Source organism: Platalea leucorodia, assembly GCF_965183815.1.
Source record: "Platalea leucorodia genome assembly, chromosome: 6".
Lineage (NCBI taxonomy): Eukaryota > Metazoa > Chordata > Aves > Pelecaniformes > Threskiornithidae > Platalea > Platalea leucorodia.
In genome coordinates, this window is record NC_138828.1 from 2727059 (window position 1) to 2745704 (window position 18646).

The 18646-nt window shown below is 48.1% G+C and overlaps 1 protein-coding gene across 1 annotated transcript; it reads left to right on the plus strand.

The window, feature by feature from the left end:
* The first annotated feature begins 1182 nt into the window (after positions 1–1182).
* Positions 1183–8405, plus strand: CCNG2 (cyclin G2). The gene is made up of 8 exons (XM_082316554.1): positions 1183–1440; positions 1588–1728; positions 2723–2860; positions 3908–4158; positions 4330–4408; positions 4488–4586; positions 5502–5707; positions 6221–8405. The coding sequence occupies exons 2-8, from the start codon at positions 1618–1620 to the stop codon at positions 6351–6353; spliced, it is 1017 nt and encodes a 338-aa protein (XP_082172680.1). The 5' UTR covers positions 1183–1440; positions 1588–1617; the 3' UTR covers positions 6354–8405.
* Positions 8406–18646: the final 10241 nt, after the last annotated feature.

Below are 18646 nucleotides of genomic sequence, written 5' to 3' on the forward strand. Positions count from 1 at the left end.
CACAAATCCTCCAGACGATGATTTATTTTGCGAGATCCCGTTTTATCTTGTCGGGAGGGCTCCGTTCAGCCGCTGGCTGAGCAGCTCTGTGATGCAGCCTCTGACTGGGAATCTGCGAGGGGGTCGACAGGCACCCGCGCAGCTGCCCGCTGTCGGCGCATTAACCGCCTTCCACCTGAAGCGTCGGACCTCGGATTCACGCTCCACGCAAATGGACTGCGATGACAAAGAGAAGCTCATGTCCGAAAAAGCTCTGAAACGCCAGCCCGTAAATAAATTTGACTCTTGGTTTGAAGCTTTTAAATGGGGCTTTTGAATCCGGATGTCTTGAACCCTCGACAAGCACCCTGAGGTGAAGGGTCCCACACAGACAGGCGGGAGTTAGGCCCACGGGCGCTGAGCTGCCTCAGGCCGCCTTCCTCGCAGGCAGCAGGTCAGCGTTTGTCTTTATCACAGCGCATGTCGGGACGGGGGACGGGTGTTTCTCGGCGGCTTAGCCGACCCAAGGTGGGCCCCGGGGGCCCGGCAGCCGGTGCTGCGGAGCCGAGCGACGGCGGGGCCCCGGCCCTTGGCGCCCGCAGCCCGCCCTCAACGCCGGCTGCCCCGGCCCCGTCACGGTTGCTAAGGCGCGGAGCTGTAGGCGGGGCAGAGGTAGAACGGCTCCGACCAATCCGGAGAGACCCGCCCTCGGCGGGAGCCAATCGCCGCCGGTAAACAACACCCCTCCCGCCATCGCGGGGTGGGGGGGGAGCAGCGCTGTCGGCCAATCAGCGGCTGGGGAGCGCGGACCAATCAGGGCGGGGGAGGGTTTGGGCGGACTTTTTAAAACCGGTCAGCCGCTACCGGGGCTCCGCGCTCCGGTCCCTTTAAAGGAGTGGTGTGGCTCTTTCCTGTCTCCCTCCGCCTGTGCCTAGCGCTCCCTCCGGAGAAGCGCGGTCCCGCCCGGCTTCCCGCCGAGCAGGAGCGCCGCTGGGCGGCTGCGTCGTGCCCTGACCTCCGGGCCCACTCGGGGCGCCCTTAGGGTGCGCGGCTGGAAGCGGACTATTTTATTTCTCGGCGGCGCCTCCTCACCGGCCGGGCCTCGGCGGGACCGCTCCGCGCGGGGCCATCTGCGGGCCGCCAGAACAAAAACAAGGGGGCGGCGCCGCGCCGCCTCCATTTTGATGCGGGGCCCGGGCCGGAGCGGCGGCGGCTGCTGGGGGCCGGGGATGGTGCCGCTGCCGCGGGCATCGCCGTGACTCGTTGGGGGAGGCGAGCGGGGCCCGCCGCGGGCGGGGGCGCAGGCGGCCCTGCCTGGATGCGGGGCCAGCGGCGGAGCCGACCCGCGTCCGTGCGGTGAGGGGAAGCCGGGCTCGCCTCCCCCCTCCCTCCCCGCCGCGGAGGAACCGAGCGGTGAGGGCCGCGGGGGGGGGCCCGGTGCCCCCCTCACCACCGCCCCGGGTGAGTGTTGTGGCAGGGCCGGGCTGCCCCTTCCTTGAGGCGTCCGGTCGGGTCCCTTTGTTCGCCCGGGTCCCTTTGTCCGGCGGTGGGGGGGGGGGGGAGGGGGGCAGAGCTGCCAGCTATTGACGCCGTGTGTCTGCCCTGAAGGTATAAAAGGATCCGGAGGCAGGGGAGAAGATGAGCAGCGAGGCGCTGTGGCTTTTCAAGCAGCTGAAGCTCCACCTGGAGCAGGAGGGGCGGTTCCAGCCCCGCGAGAAGGGGCTCAGCCTCATCGAGGGCGCCGCCGAGGTGAGGGGGGGGCCGGGGAGCTGGGCTGGGGGGAGCAGGCAGCCTCCTCAGAGCAGCCAGTACGTGGGTTTTGTTAAAAAAACCCTCCCAGCCAGAAGGGAGACGTGCCTTAACTTCGGAAAGTTAATTCTTCCTTTTGCAAGTGCCGCTTGCCTTTTGTTTTAATTCTGTCTTAATCTGTAGTTATTAACATACACTGCATTATCAAAGAACAGTGACCTACAGGGCAAGTAAAATATGCAGGCGTTTAATTTTTATCGTTGAAACTTCGAGCGAGCACAGAACCAAGCGAAGTGTCTTATTTTCATTTCGGGAGCTTTTTACCGCTGTGTTGTCCCCCTGGAGGAAAGCTGGGGTGTCAAGTAGGCAATTAACAAACGGGGAAGTGACCAGCTTTTCATTAGCAAGGTCGAGGGAAATGAATCTAGCAACACTGGGTGCTTAACAGATAAAAACAAACTAAGCATAAACATTTCTATGTTAATGACCAGAGTTCCTTACTGAGTTTAGGGCAGGCTTACGTTCCTTCGGCTGCTTGTGAGTTTTTTGGAAAGGGCCTTAACGCTTAACACAAAAAGTCTCTGAAATCAGTCTGTTTCTTTCGAAACAGAACTTTTATTGTTTAAATATTGACATGCAGGCAGAGAGGAGGATAAGCTGAGTTTGGTCACCTCTGTTTCCGTAAGGTCAGGAGTCACTGCGTATACGCGCAATGGGTAACTATTGTCTTAAAATAATAAGTGCGCACTTGGAAATGTGGTTGTGCTGGGTATTGCACCAGTGAGACTCAGGACCTGGCTGTAATCCCTGTGCCTTGGGCGTGTTTTGAGTCTTGAGTATCTAAATTGATTTTTTTAAGTTAGGAGAAATACAGTGTTTACGGAAGAACAGAATTGCTTCCCTTCAATGTAAGTAAAAGAGGACTTAGGGAGCAAGTGGTCGCAGTCATGACTCTTGCCACTGAATAATTCTGACTTTGCTTCTCTTGCCACAGAATGAACATACTCTGTGTCCGAGACAAAGGAATGCCAAGGTGGAAGATCTTTGGAGTCTGACCAACTTTTTTGGTTTTGCAACTGAAACGTTTGTTTTGGCTGTTAACATTCTGGACAGATTCTTGGCTCTTATGAAGGTATTTTGGGGGGAGAGGACCTGCTACAGCGTCAGCTGGGAATATGCAAGCTTCCTCTGAACTTTCTTGTCTGACAAAAAGGGGAGGGTTGTGATCTAGGACGTAACTGCGGCTATTTCCTTATTCTATGTTAGCAACATTTCTGAAGTCTTGCTTTGTAAGCTTGAGGTCGAGTACAGTTCTTGCATGAAAGATGAGCTTAGGTTGATGTGACTGATGAACTGTTTTATACCACGGCCTCTTCTTACCTCTAAAGGCGAGTAGCAGCATGGTTTAGTTCCTCTAACAAGTCTGCAGCCTTCACCACGTAGATGTAAAAGACTAAGAAAGGAGGAATTAAGAAGGAACAAAACCATTTGTGTGACAGACTATTTTTAGGTAGTGGGGTAAAGCTTAGCTTAGCGCTGGAAGTAACACCAAATGATCGTTTCCCGGATGTTTTTCTTCTTGTATTTGTGCTGCCTTATGGCAGACAATTTGAATCTAAACCAGTTCCCCATTATTAAGGTGGCAGAAAAACTGAAGTTGCATCAGTTCTCTGGTCTGACCGTCCTTGAGGTTGCACAAAACGTTACGCTGGTGCATGGGAGAGAAGAGCAGAGGTAGGAACAAGTTGTGGAGGGATAGGACTGCCTAGAACAGGCTCAGGCTGGATTTGTGTAGGCTTCAAATGAGGGTAAGTGAGCACTGCCGCTTGGAGAAGTGTGGTATTACAGTTCTCGCTGCGATTTATTTGCTGTGTAGTGATGTGGAACAGTTTCAATAGAGGGTGCTCAGCTGTTGAACTTTAATTCCTCTGGCTTAATTATGGCAGATAGATATTGCTTTATTGGCTTGGCCAGCTGTTTTGCTGAAACTAGTTATGACTAGGTGAGGTCCACGAGCTGACCGATGTCAGGTCTAGTTGAGATAAGGGAGTTTCTCTTTCTGTTGAACTGTGAATATTCAAAACAGCTCACCTAGGCTGAGCGAGCTGTTGGTGTTGCTGTTTGATAAGCGGGGTGTTTGGGGCGGGGAGGTATTCATAGTGCTTCCTCTTACTTTCAGGTGAAACCGAAGCATTTATCTTGCATTGGAGTTTGCTGTTTCCAACTGGCCGCCCGAGTAGTTGAAGAAGAATGCAATATTCCATCGGCTCATGAGATAATCCGGATCAGCCAATGTAAATGCACTGTGTCCGACCTGAAACGGATGGAAAAGATAATTTCAGAGAAGTTGCACTTTGAATTTAAAGCTACTACTGCCTTAACCTTCTTGCACTTGTACCATACTATTGTACTCTGTCATACCTCAGAAAGGTGAGTTGAGCTGCACGTTGGTGGTGGTCTAGGTTTGCTAAACCCTTTTCCGCTTCAGTTGCCTCTTAGACGATTATGGCATTGGCTGTAGAGGTAGCAGCTCCTTAGTTTTCACTTACTGACAAGTGAATGCTTGTTGATGAAATGCTTCTTCTCTTGGCTGTCTTACAGGAAAGAAGTATTGAATCTCGACAAATTGGAAGCCCAGCTAAAAGCTTGCAACTGTCGTCTAGTCTTTTCTAAAGCTAAAGTAAGTAGAAGTAGCTTTCTTTGACTTCTGAGTAGGTTTTGGTTCATGTCACGTTGAGTGGTGTTTTTTGTCCTCCTAGCCATCTGTCTTGGCCTTGTGCCTTCTCACTCTAGAAGTTCAGACCCTAAAATCGGTTGAGCTCTTGGAGATCCTTCTGCGGGTTCAAAAGCATTCGAAGGTAAGTATTTTTTGTGGGTTGTTCTTGTGGTTCCTGGGACTGGTGCAGTTAATGATGTAAATGTTACATTTAAGGGACCCCTGCTGTCAGTGTACAATCTTCACAGGTACTGTTTGGCATGGGCTGAAATAAGCAATGAAATGGGTCTTTAAGCATCTGTCTGCAACTCTTGTAACTAACATGGTTTCATTGGTGGAATGCCAAATGGAAAAAAAACCTGCTGCTTAGAGAATGAGGTCAGGCAGTCATTTTGCACTGGCTCATCTTGGTAGCTGCCTGGCAAGCAAAAGGATTATGGTTTAAAAAATGAGCTTAAATGTACAAAATGGGAAGAAATGCTGATGTAATGCCTACACAATACGTCCTTTAACAAGCAGCTGATGTAACTTGTACAGTTATAGCTGTATGTTGTAGAGAAACTTCCAGTGGGTTCATAGGACTGCAGTGACTGCTGGGCTGGTGATTCTTTTTGCCTGAATAACGAGCATAGGACTGGGAGCACGCAGCTAGAAGCTGTATCAGTTGATGGTCTAAACAAGCTTTTCACTCTCATAGCCAAATTAACTAATGCAGTTTCTTGAGGATTAGTAAGTATGAGATTATTCCATTTTAAAGTTTCTTTCAATTTTTTAATTCCATTTTTAAAATGGAATAATCTTGGTTTCATTTTTCCTTCGGAAGTGATGATGAAAATGTTAACAGGAACTGACAGGCAAACTGTCAACTTAGACTTCAGTGTAGACGTTTCTAGGAGGTATACAGGAGTTCAGCCCGAGTTTGACAAAAGTATCACAATTAAAACTCACTTTTATTTTGACTGGTTTTTTAAAGTATTTTCTGAGAAGGTAAAATGGAGGGGGGTTATCTTTACAGCTGTGTGTAATAGACTAAATAGGTACTTCTCTTGCTTTTCAGATAAGTGATAGTGATCTGCTTTACTGGAGGGAACTGGTCTCGAAATGCCTAGCAGATTATTCTTCTCCTGAATGTTGCAAGCCTGATCATAAAAAGCTAGTTTGGATTGTTTCGAGACGTACAGCCCAGAATCTACAAAACAGTTATTACAGTGTTCCTGAGTTGCCAACGATACCGGAGGGGGGATGTTTCAATGAAAGCGAGAGGTTGGTAAAACTTAGGCCAGGTGGTTAGTTTGGCAAGTCTAATTTTCTGGAAATGTTAATGGCAATTCCGTGTAACTGGGCTTATTCAGTACTACTTGGAAAAAAAGGGCTAGCTTTGAAAGTACTGGTGGACTTAAAATATATGTTAAAGAGAAGAAAAAAAAAAATGGGGAACTGTCATTGTGGTGTTCAAAAAGTACTAGTGCTTTATGGGGGGGGATAGGCATTCCTTTTTTTTTTTTTTAAAGGTAGGGAGGCTTACAAATCATTTAAGTCTTCTAAAGTAATTTATATTTGAATTCTTGAACACCGTCGTCTTGACTGGGAGGAGACTTTTGATGTTATGAGAAAGGAAATTGTACTCGGTTATGATTTAAGCCTTAGTGCTGAGGAAATCTGGGATGTTATACTGGGAACAGAACAGCTTGTAAGAAAACAGAGGATTGAGGTGTATTTTGCCACTTCCAAGGGGCTGTGCTTTGTTTAAATTACCTTTCCTATTGTTCCTTCTAGTGAAGACTCCTGCGAAGACATGAGCAGCGGAGAAGAAAGCCTTAGCAGTTCTCCTCCGAGTGATCTGGAAGGCGCCTTCTTCTTTGAACTGAAACCTAAAACGAAGTGGCAAACTCTTAGCTCTCGGTCTTAGCATTAAGTCTTGATTGTATTAGGTTGAGATTTTTAATGCACCATAGAGTCTGTTGGCAATAATAAATGAGGTGGTCATCTGTAAACTGTATTAAGGCAAGAATTGCTGTGGTATATCAATGCTTTGAATGCCTGCCTTGGGTTTTTTTGTTGTTGTTGTAATTTTAAGGAAGAAAAAAATCCTGTTCAGGTTCCCCAGTTCAGCAAAAAAGTTCATGTATAGTTCTGTTGATAAGAAGCATAAATGTAGTCTTGTACCTGGTGGTCCAAAATGGTTAGCAGCTAAACAGATGAGCAGTGTGCCCTGGCAGCAGCGAAGGCTGACAGCGTAGTGGGCTGTGTTAGCAGGAGCACAGCCAATAGATTGAGGGAAGCAGGTTTTTTCTTCCCTTGATTTGGCATTCATACTCTCTTTGGGACAGTGTCCAGTTTTGGGCTCGAGACCTTGATCAACTTGTGCAAGCCCGACAGGAAGCTGCCAAGATGGTTGAGCGATTTGGGGCGCAGGACCTGTGAGGAGAGGCGAAGCGAAGTGAGCTTCGTCGGCCTGGTGAAGTGGCCTTTGGAGGGAAAGAGGGATTGAACTTCAAACCTCTTGGTATCGAAGAGGAGGTTGCTGAGGAGGAGATGATTTCAGGGTCTTGACTGAGAAGCATGCAGCAAGAATGAGAGGCTTTCATTGAATTGCAATGTGAGGTTCTCAGTTAATGGAAGAAGTGTGCTCCATGGGAGCAGACCAGCATGAGAGTGGACCAAGAGGGGCTGTGCAGCCTTTGTCCTGGGACGTTCGTAGGATTCAGCAATGACAAAACCCCCGAGCTTGGTTTGAATTCAGCGTTGACCCTGCTATGAGCAGGAGGTTGGACTAGAGTCCTTTTGAGGGCACCTCCACCCTTCCGTGTTTTGGGAATAGATCGAGTTGGCTGAGTAGGTGATGTGGAATGATAGGTATGCGTAGTACCAGGCTGAAAGGATTTCCTGTCAAATGGGCCAAATGCTGAAACCGCTTTAATGCTTTACCTGCTGTGCTCCTTTTCAGCAGGATCTTGAGCTGCGTACTCAAGGAGATTGTTTCTTTTTTAAAGCTTGGTTTTTATAAACTTCAGGAATCCCTGTTTCACAGCAGGAGTATGCGTTGCAAGCAGGAGGTTTCCAGTCAATGCTAGTTTTCACTAGAGGATAGTATAAAGCGTGTGGCAGGGAGTAATTTCATTAATTTTCTTTAATACAGATGTTCTTACACTGAAAATCACATGGTAAACTTCAGTGTGTTTAAAATCTTAACTGTTAACGTGTCAATCCATGCTATTAGCTTAGACTTATTAACATGGTAAACCTTGTTAAGTCTACATTCCTTTTGATATTTAACCCTCGTAGTTGTTTTTCAGTATATTCATGTTATTGATTGAGTCATAATCAGACTTGTTTGCATGCTTATGTACAGCAGTTAGTGCAGGAGAAGTTGATATTATGCAGTAATATCAGGTAAATGTGATGTTGATGAAGTAGTTAATGTAATGGTTTTTTCTGAACTTCCTTTATTGAAGCACAAACTGAAGCGTGGTTGCGTTTCTCTGTATTGAGAAGATGGGTAGGTAGCGAGCGGACTAATTAGCTCAGAATAACGGTGTGAAGTGTGGTGCCAAAGTAGAAATGAAGGAGCAAACAAGCTAAAGGCTGTTCCGTAGACACAAGCGTTGGTTTAGAATGGTGAGAGTGGTGCCGTAAGTTCATAACTGTTACGTGATTTCAGTTTTATAAAAACACAAAAAGTTTACAAAAATGTATATAAAAATGTAAATGAAAAAATGTACAGAAAAAAATATAAAACAAAAAATGAGCAGAAAATACTGTATTTTTTTACGTTATATGTAACTTTTTGTAGGTATGTTGCATGTAGATAGTAATTTATTGTGTACTCTGTATGATATAAATACTGTACACGTGAAGACTCCTTACTGCAAGGCTCCGCTCCTGGAAGCTCGCTTCTGCGATAGAGTACTTTGGTTACAGGTAACGAACCTACCGAGTCGTCTTTGAGAACAAAAATAAACCCAGTGCTGTATTTGTTAACTGATGTGAGTTACGGTTGGTTACTTGAAGCTTTTGACTTGCCTTTTTTTGTTGTTGTTGCATAGCTTGTGTGGTACTGCAGCTGTGTTCCAGGTTCCCCACAAGTTCTGGTAAGCAGTTTGCAAAGGAAAAAGGAGAGACTTCTGCACGGCTTGCTGCTGGAGGTGAATCTCTTCTCAGCTTTGCTCCTACTGGTTTTGGAAGCCGGTGTGAGGTATCCTCTGCTTATCACCCAGCCGCAGCTGGGCTCTGTCGTGCTGGGGTGAGGGTTGGGAATGGCGCGTTCGCACATCTGGCAAAGGGGAGCTCCCACTAAGTTAAGTTAGTGGGAGCTCCCACTGGTTAAGTTAGGGGTCATTACAGGCAAAGCGGCGTGGGTTTCGCTGGATTTGCGGCTGCTGCTGTTGCCAGTCTTCGCAGTGAAACCTGGTACAATAACTCAAAGGCAAATTTAGGCTGGTTTCCATTTTGTCTCATCCTGCCCATCTTGCCCGAGTTGCCTACGTTGCAAAAATTAAGGAATAAGGGGCTGTAAATGGTTCTTGCTGGGAAGATGTTCCCAGCCTTGGAAAGATTGAAAGAGGGAGCTGGGACCTGCACTCAGCTGTCTGCTGAGATGGCTGTAAGCATCACGATAGACCTATTGCACCTTGTAGCTTGGTACAGATCTGCCCTCTTTTTGTCCTTTCTTTCTTTTTTGTGCAAGGGCTGGAGTGAGCAGAAGCCCAAAGGCGTTCCCTCTGCCGGGCCAGCCTGCCTTCCAGCGCTGTCGGCTGCTGCTGCCGCGAAGGGAAGTCCTGCCTCGGATGTTGCGGCATCGGGGCAGCGTGTGTAGGCTGGGGCGGTGAGGCTGACAGTATGAGTGCTGTCGCTTGCTGGCAGGGAGCATGTGTGGGAAGAAACACTGTTGAAATCATCCACAGGTTTTTTTCTTTATGGCCTTCACAGCTCCTTTTTTTAAACACAATAACACACCACAAGGCTTCTCGCTTCCCACATAAAACAGATGAGGGATGGGCACTCGATAGTCCCAAGTTCTGTATGAAATTCCCTTCTGCCTGATAACTCGTATGTACCACCAAGTCAATTACACGATGGAATCGCTCACCTTCGAAACGCACGCTGTGATGTTGGAAGAGCAATGCCTGCCTTGCTGTCTGTCGTGACCGCTTTGAACATGAAAGCCGCTGCGGAGAATATGTTGGGCTTCTACTTCAAAGGTGCCCACTCGAGTTGCTTCGGTACAGCAACCGCCTCGCGTGGGAGGCGGCCGATAACGCGTGCGCTGTGTAGGTGGGCTGTTATGAAGGCAGGAAGCCATGGGCCGCGTCCCTGGGTTTATTAACACCTTGAGATTCGCCTGCTTAATAAAGCTTGAGGTGTACCACTCGGCCCCTTTCAAGTTGGTCCCAGCATGAAAAGAAATTTGCTTGCGAGAAGGTTGTCAGGTTTACATCTGTGGTTTGATAATTGAGGCTCAACTTGGATTTCTGCCAGGTGCAATAGCTGCGTATCCCTCAAAGGAGCTTTGCCTGGCTTTGTTCAAAGAATGGGGCTTTTGGTGGTTGGCTTTTTAATAGCAGAGCTGTGCATGGGTTTTAAGTGCTGTTTCTCGTACCACGAGGTGAAACTTTGAATGCTTGTGGTCTCAAGAGTTTTTATAAGTATGTGCTCATTTTCAGAATTGCCTTGTCAGTAAGACTGGTTTGGGTGGGGGCTGCAAGGGAATGTTTCTGTGGGGAAGACGTCCCCTGGGACAGCTCCTGGCCGTAAGGTGTCCTTATGGGCTCTGGGCTGTTGCTCCCCGTGCCTTCGTGAGACGGCGTGTTGCCTAACCTATCTCGAGTGCAGAGCTGAAGGTTCACGGCGGCGTAGACGAGCCCTGGCTTCCGAGAGCATCTCGAGGTGTTACCGTACTGCTCGCCTGCTCTCCTGCGGCTGAGCTGGGCCGCGAGGGATCAGCAGCGGAACCGCTTCTGTTCCTAGGGAATTGTCGTTCCATAATTCATGGTAATGGCCTTTGAAATGGGAAACACGACTTCACCACCTGATTGCATGACAAGTGACGCGGAGCAATACAATCTTTGAGCGTAAGTCAGTCGGTGTGTTCAGGTCCTGGTCTTTAACAGCTCCCTGTTTTTTTTCTAGTAGAATAAGTACTAGATTTCATTAGTCAGTGCTCAGAGCAGGCTCTGCGCTGGTCTGCAGCGTGAGAGGCTGAACCATCCAGTGAAGGAAACGATCTCAAAGGCAGCGCTGCCTCCCGATCTCATACCATTGCTTTGCTTGCTTGTGAAGGGGCTGGACTAATAGGTGAATGCTTTCATCTTATGACACCAGTTAGCTATAAGGGCTTTGAAGCTCAGCGAAATGTGAATCAGTAGATACTGGGGCAAGACCAGAAACCAGCTTCTGCATTTCCAGTTCAATGTTCATTGCATAGGGCCTTGAACAAGGGGAAAAGTCTGTGTTTCCTTTTCCAAACAACGTCTAAGTCGCAGCTGCTGTCTTCGGCTCCCGAAAAACTTGATGCCTGTGAGACAGATGACTCAAAGAGATTTTAAGGATGTACTCCAGGGACCAGCAAAATGTGCTTTGCTAGCATACGCGTTCGGAGAGCAAGATCTGTTTTGCTGTGCACAAGTTAGTGGCTGTGTTCACACAGGAGCAGCAGTTCCACCATCGCTGGGGAGAGACTGGGCGGGAGAGAGAAATAGGAGTGGATGGGTAAGTAGAGCTGAGCAAAGCCTGTGTTCCTGTTTAACTGAACTGCGTACCACCTTCTCACCAGCGAAGCGCATGGTTTTGACTTCAGGTCTTGACTGTCAGGCTTTGAGTTCTTGCTCTGAATTCCTGTTGTGTAAAAGCTTTTCTGGAAAAGAGTCAGAATATAGATGAGGTGATATCTAACATCTGTGCTGACAAAACTGCCGTTACTAACTAGCTTCTGCACGAAATGGCCACTGTTTTTGCTCAAGCAGAGCGCCGGGTCATGTACAAGGAGAACAGTGGAGATAAGTATGGAAGTCATCGGTTGGGACAGCTGATGGAAACTGCATATAATAATAAAACATTAGACTAGAAGGTGTTAGCTCTAACTGTGGTCGTGTCTACTATGTACCATGAACAGATTATCAGTATTATTTGTCTTACAATACGTGTTGCAACTGTGGTGTGTCACATCGCCTTACTAAATGGCTCGAGCCTGTTAGCGTTTACTGTAGTGCATATACTACAAGGAGAAAGTTGCCATAACAACTGAATGAAATCAATTAGAGTAATAAGCAATTAAAATCTCATCTTTAGTGTTGCATAAACATAGCATTTTGCTCATGAATTATTAGTAATCTTGCCTCTAGACCTGTATGTTCTGTTCCTGATTTGCAATCTCAACATTTTTTGAATTAATGAAGCATTTCATTTCTCCTTCAAAGAGTGCTGGTGGGTTGGTTTTTTTTTTTTGGCTGCAGCAAGTACGTCTTCATCAGAGCGATGTGAACCCTATTAAAACATTTAAATGAAAGAAGCATTCGTGATGGGATTTCCAGAGCACTTGGTGCTGGCTTCATTCCCACCCAGTGAAGTCAACTGGAGAGCTAGCCTATGGTGAGAAATTCTTGTCCTGGACCTAGAAAGGCAAATGCAACTCCTTCCTCTGTCACACGCTTCCTCCTTGACCTTCTGTGTATTTCTGAATCCCTCGCTTCCTTTGTCCCCCCTCAGCAGAGCAAAGATAGGAATAGCTCCGTACTGTAATTCGCAGCTGTCGAGGATAAATGGGCTGAAAAGAGAGAACTACGTAGCTGTTGTGGGCAGGCGGGATGCGTAAGGGCCCCTGAGAAAGCGGGGCTTGCAGGCTTTGCTGGGAGTGGAGCTAGGCTACTTGTTTCTTCCCAGCAGGGCATTTCAGTGCTCCTACACGTAAAGATGTGCCCCGGCAGGGATTCCCACTCAAATGTGATGTCGCCTTTGCTAGCGTGGCAGGATGGGCGCTCTGACCCGTTGACGACAACCCCCGTTGCCGTGGGAGGGAGGTATTGAACGTTTTCCAAGTCCAGATAGCCTCTTTTTGCTGGGAAGGCCCTGTGCTGTGCTTTGCAGGGTGCCATTTCTCCAGCAGCCTTGTGCGTGCACCCAGAGCTTTGCCCGCCGCATGTTACACGGGGATACGTGGACGAAGCTTACAGAGAGTTGCAGTTGTGCAAGTTACGCAAGGGTGGAAAAGCAACATCTCTGTTGACTTTGCAAGGGCCTGTATGCTTGTTCTCTCAGGATTTCATGTAGCTGTGGGTAAAATGTTTTAAAGGTTAGAGTTGAATTTATAACCCCAAGTCTCCAAGGAACTTTGGAAAACATTGCTGTGGTCTAAATAGCAGTCTTGTCATGTACAGTGACTGAGCCAGGGATCTGGGAAGTCTTTTTTCATTCAGAGCTCAATTATTAACTACGGTAGGGAGTAAAAGGACTGGAGGTGATCCCTGGCTTTGGCTTGCTGTCGTGCCAGGCTTACAAACGTAAAGGCCGGTAGCCTAGTGGTTTGTGCCGCAGATGATCAGATGGTGGGTGCGGTTGACGTGCCAATCGCTTGCCCAAGATATTGGCCCGGTGTTAGACAAATAGGAGGGGAAAGCCGGTCTGTGAGCGCGAGTGGAGTAGCGTGCTCCTCCCTCGCTGTGTCAGGAGAGGCAAGGGACGCTGCGGGTCCCAGCTGATGCTCTGTGCTCCGGCACTGTCCCTCACTCCAGCCGTGCTGTAGGAACCGAATTTGATGTGTTGCTCATGAGGCCGAGACCTCCTCTTCTTGCGATGCCGAATTCAGCAGTGCTGTCTAAGCAGAGGCACCGTCCAGTGCATCCAGAGGTCCGATGCCTTCTCCTTTTCTAAGCTTTTATTGTTCTCCTAAATGTAATCCTGCCGCCTTACACTCAATGCCATAAATGCAACATGAGCTACTTAGCTCAGTTCTGAAATCAAATGTGGCTCTGCTGAAGGAATTTCATTTTGTTCTACTCTCAGGATGTGTACGTGAACCGCTTACCCCCACAGCCGACCATCCCCACTGGAATAGCTGCTGTAGCATTTTTACAAGCCCCAGTTAGGGATTCACCCTTGCACCCCAAACTCTCAAATTCCACTTTAATTCCAGGGTGTTTCCTTTAACATCAAGCAAGTGATGGTGATGATGCGTACGGGTCTGATCCGTGTGCATGTACGCTGTGTGGCTCTCGCTGCTTATAAAAACATGGATTTCTGTTTCAATGTGGAAAATGTGCACCTTATCCTGCCAAGCAGAGAGGAATGAGCAGTCATGTAACATGGCAGATGTTTGTTCGGAGTTGCTGAGTGCTAGACAGCTATTAGGTATGTTTATCCTGTGGGTGGGAGATGCCTTTGCCCAAGGTGTGTGAGATGGGGGAATGTTCTCTGAAAATAATCCCTGGTGTAAACCTGTGGTACGAGGGTCTGAGATCTTCTTATCTGGATGAACAGAGCTTATCTCATGGATTTGCTCAGAAGTATGGTTAGAAATTAGTACCGTTTTCTCCACCACTTTTCCCAAGCAAGGTAGCTGTAGTATTAATATTGAGACTGTAGTAAAAACATTCGTACTTGGATCTTACGTTCCCGTTGCCTGCTATTAAGACTGATTTTGGGGTAGCTGGCAAAGACTGAGGCGTCTTATTTTTATGGGCAGCCGATGGACTGGTCTTCAAGTGTGTACCATGTCTTAAATATCCAAGCGGGGGGAAAGTGCACTTCCACTCTTGTTCCACATGGTTTGGTTCAGGAGCTGATAAAGATGAGGGTCAGTGCAGAAGAGAGCTCTTCCAGTCATGAGCGCTGAGGCTTTCGGGTTTGCAGTGAGACGGTGCAGAGAAGGGTTGAAAACTGGTGATGTTCCACAAGTTTCCAGCAGGAACAGACCTTTTTTTTTCCTTTGGCAGCCTGTAGGATTATTTTAATTCTCTAGAGGAGGGGTTTAGAGGCAGGGGGCTTGGATTTGTCTTCCCACTCTGCAGCTATCCATCTTTGCGCTCCTAAGAAGGAAGAGGGAAGGAGAAGAAGGAATACTGTGCTAAGTGTTGGCCCTTGCTTAGGACATCTTGGTTTATATACAGCTGTGTACCGATACGGTCACTGCTTGCGGGCAAGTTGGCGAAGGCCGTGGCCATGGTTTTCTAGACAAGGGCCCATGTTCTTTGCTGTCATCCGTGGCTGTTACGGGTATGCGGTTTCCTACAGACCGGGACGGTTGGTTAAGGCGTTTGACAGGCATAAAGATGCTATGGGCTGCGTTCCTGACTTTGTCTTGGGTTTTCAACATGACTTTTGAGTAGCTGTTGTCCCACCCTATAGAAATTTATCTGATCGCTGTCCCACTTGCAAAATGAGAATGATAATCTCCATCTTTTTTGTGTGCTTGGCATGTTCCTGCAGTGAACAGTGCCATGCTGTCCTGGTGTGCGCTTGCCTGTGTATGCAGTGTATCTTCTTTCCGTTTGCATATAGCAGCCTCACGTGGTATCTTTGGATGCAGCTAAATACAAAAGATCACTATAATTAAGGGCTGTTTTGTTGAATATAATAATGTCTGGGGTTTTCATCCTTTCATCTACCAGCTGATTTAATAAATAAGATCTTACCTGTGGTGGTAGCTTAGCACTCTTCTCAGATCTCCAGGATGAATATGGATTAATTCCTTCCAGGGGAAAACCAGCGGCTTTAAAATTCCACTGGTGTCTAATCTCTGCGACAGTGCCTCTGCTTCTCTGCTTCCTTCAGGTCACCTGGCAGCAGCGCTTGACTCGTGAGCACCTACACTCAAGGGCAATCCTTCAGCTCTTCTTCTCGGGATCGGTTTAGCATCACAGCTTTTAGTCCACAGCTCCCGGTTACACGTCACCGTGCGTTCTCCAGCGTTTCCATCTTCTGCCTTTCAGCTCCTCGAGCAAGGTGGTCCTGGGGGCAAAATCTCAGTCCGGGCGGACATTGATGCTCACTGGCCCGGAGCTTCCAGCCGGATACAGCTACCAAAGACATCAGGAGCTGGGGCTAGTGCTGGGTTTTGTCCCCTGCTTCCTTTCTTCCTTAGGGACTATTACAGCACTCCTAGGACGTTAGGACCTGAGAGAAAGCAAAGCAAAGCAGCCGACTACGGGCTTAGCAGGGCCAAGCCTGCTGTCCAGCCTAACTAGGTTTTATGATAACATGGCCCGGGATATTTGGTGATGAGCTTTGATCTCACCAGGCCATAGTTAGAAAGCAGGAAAACCATTGGATCTTGGATGTGTAGTTGAAGAAAAAGCAGGCAATTAACCTGTTTGATGGTCGGAGAATGGTACTGGAGGAAGAGGGGACCTTTTTATTTCGACTTGGCTGATCAGAGGCTGCTGGCAGCTGCACATGCAATGCGCGCGTGTTCACAAAGGCAAGTTTGGGGAGTTAGATGGAATGAAGCACGAGGTGGGACCAGCCATTCCCGTGAGTGAATGCTGCTATTCAGTGTCTGGGTTTAGAAAACACTTCTTGAGGATATCGTCTCTCTCATTCTGAAGGAACCACTGTGGATCCTTCTCTTCAGTCTCTTCAAAAAGAGGCAATGTCTGTCTGAGACAGTGGCTGCCAAGGGCTCAGCTGTGTCCTGTTAGTTCCTTTAGGGTGACCTTCAGCTCCTTCAGGGGGGACCTTTAGTTGCAGAGGCTGCTGGATGTGTGCGGTTTTACAGATACGCCCTGAAGGGAAGAGTGGGCAGTGGCTGCAGCTCCGAGAGCCCCGTGCTGGAGGACTGGGCGAGGCGGGGAGAAGCATGAGCCACCAGTGTCAAAATACTGAGGACAGGAGCAGTGTGGAAAGCCTTGCTCTGCAAATCGGCAGTCTGGAGGAAGATCTCGGTAGCCACTATTTCCAAGTGCCCTTGGAATGAGAAGGAAGCCTTCTCAGGAGTTTATGGAGACGGATGCTAGCATGAGAAGAGTTGGACTGTGGTGGGAACAGGGGTAAATCTATGCTGCAACCCACACAGAGGCATCGGAGCTGGCTTTGCAGGGGTACCCTGAGGGGGAGCCGAGGTCCCTGACTGCTGCTTTTGGCCATTTCTTACCATCACTTTCAGAATAGCAGGTTGCTGTACAAGTGGGGACAACGTTCTCTCTCCCAACTACATAACATTGGTGTGTAAAATCTCTCGATCCTTTCATTCTTGTCCCTTTTTCCCTTTTAACGTTGGAAGAAGAGACAACCCAAGCCCTTCAGCTCCCTTTTTCTAGGATTCATCTGACTGCCCTGGCTGTCAGCGCTTTCTTGTTAGAGTACTGTTCTTCAAATGCAAACGGTGAGCTGTGTTTGTGTCTAAACCGGCCCAAGTGACACTTCTTTTTTGCAGGGCTGGCCTTCCCCCAGGTGCTCAGCGCTTCCCTGTGCCCTGCTGTCCCCGCTGATGCCACTGAGGGCGTCCTTGGAGGTCCCACCTTGACGCACCGAACTGCCTCCGTGATAAATGCCCCCCTCGCACGCGTATCCATTGCCCGCAAACGCAGAGTTGCAAGAAGGTTGAGGAGGGGGTTGTGTTTAATACGGGATGCTCTAGAGGCCGGCCTATAACTAGCATGTAATTCTCAATAAATAAAAGTAAAAAAGATTAGGATGGCTTCAGATTTTTACAGAAAGCAGTGAAAGGCTTGACTGTTAAATTAAGTCATATTTACACTGTGCTGGGTATACTGATGTACATTTTAATCAGTGTTGATTTGGAAATTTTTTGTACTGCCACGATTGTTGGAAAGAGACTTTGTGTAACAGAATTTGCTAACTTTATTAGTCTGTTTAATGGGTTTTGACCACAGTTGCCATAGGAGCCTGCCTTCTGCATGCCCCCGTGATTCATCTGTTACAAAAGGTCCACCTGAAGTCACAGGGCTGGATTCTCTTTCTATGTAACTTCCAGTCCTCAGAGGGTCAAAGCCATGCTGGCTCTGGTCATAAATCATTTTCTGCTTCACTAGGGTTCAAACTTTTATGTTACTGCTTTCCTTAGATCTTTCCAGGCCAATAATTTCGACGCTATGGCGTGTGGAGCGTTTAGGTCTGCGCTGGCCATGGCTTGATGTTGCTGCTCTGTGATGGGTTTATATCTCTTGGCATGATTTCTTGAGCTGTGAGCAGGAAATAACTTTTTTTTTTTTATTTAAATAAGCAGTAGTAGATGACAGCACTCTGTATCTGGTACTTATCCCTCAGCTGATGTCCTGTGTGCCTCGCTTTTATATGAAAAGGCAAATAAAATGCTGTGTGAAATGTATGGCTTCTTGGAGGCGTTAGGTTGTCAGCTCCGGAGATCAAAGTCCTTTTTCAAGTAGCTAACGGCAGCGCACACTTTTCTGTACTTCCTCTTGTCCGTGCTTCAAACCCGACCTCAAGAGGCTGGTTTTTGAGAAGCACGTCGATGCTATGGAAATATACCCAGCTGAGTAAAGCCACTTGCCCGCCCGGCTGGAAAACCCCACGCATCTGCACCCAAAATTTGGCCCGGTTGTTTGCAAGGCAATTAGTTCTGTAGGCAAGAAGCTGCGCATCTGTGGGCTACCGCCTCTGTCGGTGTTGTGTGGGTCGGGCTCAGCCTTGGAGTGTCATCTCGGCTGCGAAATAGTGAAAGGGCTGGATTAGTCCTTGGTTTTGTATCACTCAAGGATACCCAGGATTCGCTATTTCTGGAGAAGCTGAAGAAGGGGAGGTGAGTAGCTATAGGGACTTGGTTTTGCAACAGTTCTCGTAACACATACACAATACATCTTAAGTTTGGAGCACGGTCAGCCTGTGCTCCGGCTGCTGGTCCACCTTCATCGGATCCCGAAAGCACCTCCCTGGGGCTGGCAGATCGCCCGTCTCCTCCAACAGTGGCGTGGGCTGGGCTGTCATCCTAGAGCTTGCTGTTGAAGCAGAGATTGCCTCTTCCACGCCATGCATACGTGTTATAGGTAATTCTTTGAAGAACACCGCTCAAATAGGACTGTTCAGGTTCCTAGCGGAGGAGATTCACGGAGGCTGTTTGGATGCGCAACAGGAGCTGCGTTTTTCCCCCTATGTGCAGACAACGTGATTTTCACAGTAGCTGAATGCTTCCATCTGCCACTGCTTTCTGAAGGAGTTGAAGAGATTCATCAGCTCCGAAACTCGGGTCTCGTACATCCTCAGGTTATGCCGGAGGGAAGACTTTGGATATAA

Coding starts and splice junctions, on each gene's coding strand:
- CCNG2 (XM_082316554.1), top strand. CDS start 1,618: ATGAGCAGCGAGGCGCTGTGGCTTTTCAAGCAGCTGAAGCTCCACCTG. Junction 4,159..4,329: donor CTCTGTCATACCTCAGAAAG/GTGAGTTGAGCT, acceptor GCTGTCTTACAG/GAAAGAAGTATTGAATCTCG. Junction 4,587..5,501: donor GGGTTCAAAAGCATTCGAAG/GTAAGTATTTTT, acceptor CTTGCTTTTCAG/ATAAGTGATAGTGATCTGCT.